The sequence below is a fragment of the Penaeus monodon genome, chromosome 34, assembly GCF_015228065.2.
Source record: "Penaeus monodon isolate SGIC_2016 chromosome 34, NSTDA_Pmon_1, whole genome shotgun sequence".
NCBI lineage: Eukaryota > Metazoa > Arthropoda > Malacostraca > Decapoda > Penaeidae > Penaeus > Penaeus monodon.
Genome location: NC_051419.1, coordinates 30333684 through 30337670, shown reverse-complemented (window position 1 = coordinate 30337670; position 3987 = coordinate 30333684). Strand labels below are relative to the sequence as shown.

General features: G+C 53.7%; 1 protein-coding gene across 1 annotated transcript in view; it reads left to right on the top strand.

The window, feature by feature from the left end:
* LOC119594877 (suppressor protein SRP40-like) overlaps positions 1 to 1453 on the top strand; it is a 1565-nt gene extending 112 nt beyond the window's left edge. The window contains exons 2-4 of the mRNA XM_037943954.1: positions 77 to 315; positions 358 to 1119; positions 1217 to 1453. Coding sequence (XP_037799882.1) covers positions 77 to 315; positions 358 to 1119; positions 1217 to 1453 — 1238 coding nt within the window. The remainder of the gene's footprint in view (positions 1 to 76; positions 316 to 357; positions 1120 to 1216) is intronic.
* The last annotated feature ends 2534 nt before the right edge of the window (positions 1454 to 3987 follow it).

Sequence of the window (3987 nt, the reverse complement as noted above, 5' to 3'; positions counted from 1 at the left end):
TGACGCAACTGTGTGCTCCCCAGAGGAGAGTGACAGCAGCATGACAGCACAGTGACGGCAACAGTGTGCTCCCCAGAGGAGGGGACAGCAGCAGTGACAGCAGCAGTGACGGCAACAGTGACGGCAACTGTGTGCTCCCCCAGAGGAGGAGGGACAGCAGCAGTGACAGCAGCAGTGACGGCAACAGTGACAGCAGCAGTGACAGCAGCAGTGACGGCAACAGTGTGCTCCCCCAGAGGAGGAGGGACAGCAGCAGTGACAGCAGCAGTGACGGCAACAGTGACAGCAGCAGTAACAGCAACAGTGACAGCCACAGTGACAGCAGCAGTGACGTGACGCAACTGTGTGCTCCCCCAGAGGAGCAGTGACAGCAGCAGTGACAGCAGCAGTGACGGCAACTGTGTGCTCCCCCAGAGGAGCAGTGACAGCAGCAGTGACAGCAGCAGTGACAGCAGCAGTGACGGCAACTGTGTGCTCTCCCAGAGGAGCAGTGACAGCAGCAGTGACAGCAGCAGTGACGGCAACTGTGACAGCAGCAGTGACAGCAGCAGTGACGGCAACTGTGTGCTCCCCCAGAGGAGGAGTGACAGCAGCAGTGACAGCAGCAGTGACGGCAACAGTGTGCTCCCCCAGAGGAGGAGTGACAGCAGCAGTGACAGCAGCAGTGACGGCAGCAGTGACGGCAGCAGTGACACTGGAGTTAGTCCCCAAAGGAAGAGAAAGAGAAGCAGTGAAAGCGACAGTGACACTGCAACGTCTTCAAAGAAGAGGAAAAGCTGCAGTGACACTGGAATGCCTTTTGTGCTCCCCCAGAGGAGGGACAGCAGCAGTGACAGCAGCAGTGACGGCAACAGTGTGCTCCCCCAGAGGAGGAGGGACAGCAGCAGTGACAGCAGCAGTGACGGCAACTGTGTGCTCCCCCAGAGGAGGAGGGACAGCAGCAGTGACAGCAGCAGTGACAGCAGCAGTGACAGCAGCAGTGACGGCAGCAGTGTGCTCCCCCAGAGGAGGAGGGACAGCAGCAGTGACAGCAGCAGTGACGGCAACTGTGTGCTCCCCCAGAGGAGGAGGGACAGCAGCAGTGACAGCAGCAGTGACAGCAACAGTGACGGCAACTGTGTGCTCCCCCAGAGGAGGAGGGACAGCAGCAGTAACAGCAACAGTGACACATGTTCCCAGGACAGCAGCAGTGAGACGGACGCGTGTGCTCCCCCAGAGGAGGAGGGACAGCAGCAGTGACAGCAGCAGTGACGGCAACTGTGTGCTCCCCCAGAGGAGGAGGGACAGCAGCAGTGACAGCAGCAGTGACGGCAACTGTGTGCTCCCCCAGAGGAGGAGGGACAGCAGCAGTGACACTGGAATGCCTTCTGTGCTCCCCAAGAGGAGGAGCAGCAGCACCGGGGTGTTCTCTGGCCTGCGCGCCTGCTCGAACCGCGACGAGCTAGCCAACTAGGCCTACTGCCCCGGTTCGTGTCGAATGATGGTGAACGACCAGCACCGTGGCAAGATCCAGCAGCACCAGGCCGTGGCCGTCAGGAACTGCTGCAGGTCGGTCAACGGCAAAGTCCTTTATCGCAATGGCATCGTGACTCTCCCCTGTGGCAGCGGGAAGACCATCGTCGGCGTGTGCCTCATGGCCATGGCACAAGCCCGCACTCTGATTGTGGTTCAGACCATGGAACAGCAGAGCCAGTGGGTGAGAACGCTCCTGCGCTGGACTTACCTTAAGGATAAGGACATATTCGCCTGGACAAGTGGCTGCATCAGCGAGACACAAAGTAAGGCGTCTGTCGTCGTATTAACCTACGCAAGACTGGTGGCGACCTGGAACACCAAAATGAACGACAATCGACGTGCAACTGATCTTCTGTCCAAGAAGTATGGCCTCCTCTTGCTCGACGAGGTTCATCATCTGCCAGCACCGGAAAACAGAAAGGCTCTATAACATCTCAGTTACCTGTGGAAAGTCGGGTTGACTGCTACTACCGTTAGAGAGGATGGCAAAGAAAACTAACTGGAAAGACTTGTAGGACCAGTCCTGTGTCAGTACCCTATACGCACACTCGTTGCTAGGGGGGTCATTGCACCGGTCTTCTGTAAGTATATCAGTGTAAAAATGCCACCAGGTTTCTTGCGCGCAATTATGAAGACACAGTCTGTGTCTTTGGAAATGAAATTGTCAAGCATCAATCCCAATAAATTTTTAGTTTTGCGACACTTGTTTGACTATTTCGGAAAAATCGATAAAAAAGTTTTAGTCTTTTTTGAAAGGATTTTTAGTATTTAATGTTTTGCATTAGCTCTAAATTGCGACTTCGTTGTTGGCTTAGTGTAGAAGAATTTGGGTCCGTACCGGAGTAAGATCATTAATGAGTTCAGGAAAGCGCGGAAGGCCATGAACCTACTGGTGACCCGAATCGCCGACACAGGTCTCGATATCCCTGACTTGGCTGTCGCCGTGCAGATCGACGGCCTCGGGGCCTCTCGACAGCAAGAGGTACAGCGTGTCGGTCGACTTCAAAGACAAAAGAAAGATGCAGTATATTACAACATCTTTTCTGACATTCCACGAGAGGTCAATCAGACAAGGAGGAGATAATAATACATGCATAGTATCGGGTATGTGGTTGAAGAGGTACCATATGAATTCTGCGTTCCCAACTCAGATGAGATCCAGGAGATGCTCTATCAGTTCGCAATGCAACTGGAGTCGGACACAACAGATGGCGGCGAGGACAACATACACCATGGCGGTAAATGGGAATAAATTAAGTATTATGCAAACATTCTAAACGGCCTTGAGTACCAGACCTCCAACGTACAGAGCAATAACAAGCCAGAAGACCCAACTACGCCTACATTGAACAAGAACCCAGCAGAGAAGGAAGCCCAGCGACCTTGTGAGCCTCAGCAGACATGGTCTGTTCGGAAAATCCAGGAGGAACAACCAGAGAGTCACGAGGTTGAGCCCCACCTGTGGAAGAAAACGATGTCATATGAGGGGTTTGCGCGCCATGCGCTCGAAGAGATGGCCGATTTCGTCGCCGAGAAGCACATTCCTAAGATCAGCTGGGCGCAGATCAGCGAATGGCTCTCAAGTCCTGTAAGGATCGTTTTCTCCGAGAATGGCCAAGCGAAGGACACCCTGATCTCGAACAAGTTTTGCACCTGCGTCATCAGAAAGGTTCACGACAAGCTAAATTTCACCATCGAAGTGATCCACCGCTGCGTCCTCGTTGGGAATCCGCACTGCGCCCAGATCATTGGCTACAACCTCAACAAGCAGATCATTATCAGCGAGATCCCGGGCCAGTTCACGCTGCTGGATGTCCTGAACCAGAGAATCCAGCTCGAGCCGAAGCAGAAGCTGCAGATCCTGACGCAGCTGCTGGAGATGACAAGGACCATCAGCTCCGCCGGGATGACCTTCAACCTCATCGTCCCGACCGACATCTTCATCGAGAGGACCGTCGATGACATTCAGCTGAAGCTCCACAATATCATGAGATTAAGCTTCTGGGTCTCCCGTCAGTACGAGAAGCACAACAAACATAACCGGTGCCACATGAACAGAAAGGTCTCCTACTGCTACGTCCTGCAGGCAATGCTGAGGAGGGTCTGCGCGGCCATTTACAAGACGGAGATCATCGAGGTGCTGAAACCAACGGAGGAGTTCCAAGCACTGAACTACCAACTGAACCTCCTCTAAACCTCGACTTCCCCAGCGTACGAGGACATCCTTCAGGCTATTCTCGCGTTCGACAGACTATACCAGTCGCGGAAGGACGAGCAAAACGTCGAGCAGGAGGCCATAAAGAAGGAAGTGGGGGAGGCTCTCAATCCTGATAGCTAGGAGTTGGAGGGAGGGAAACGGAAGAGAGAAGACAACACAAGAAATGAAGAGGAGGAGGATCGCGCTAACAAGGTATAAAGAATAAACTGATAAAGGACCTGAATGCGTAATTGTTCACTTCAAGTAGCTACTCA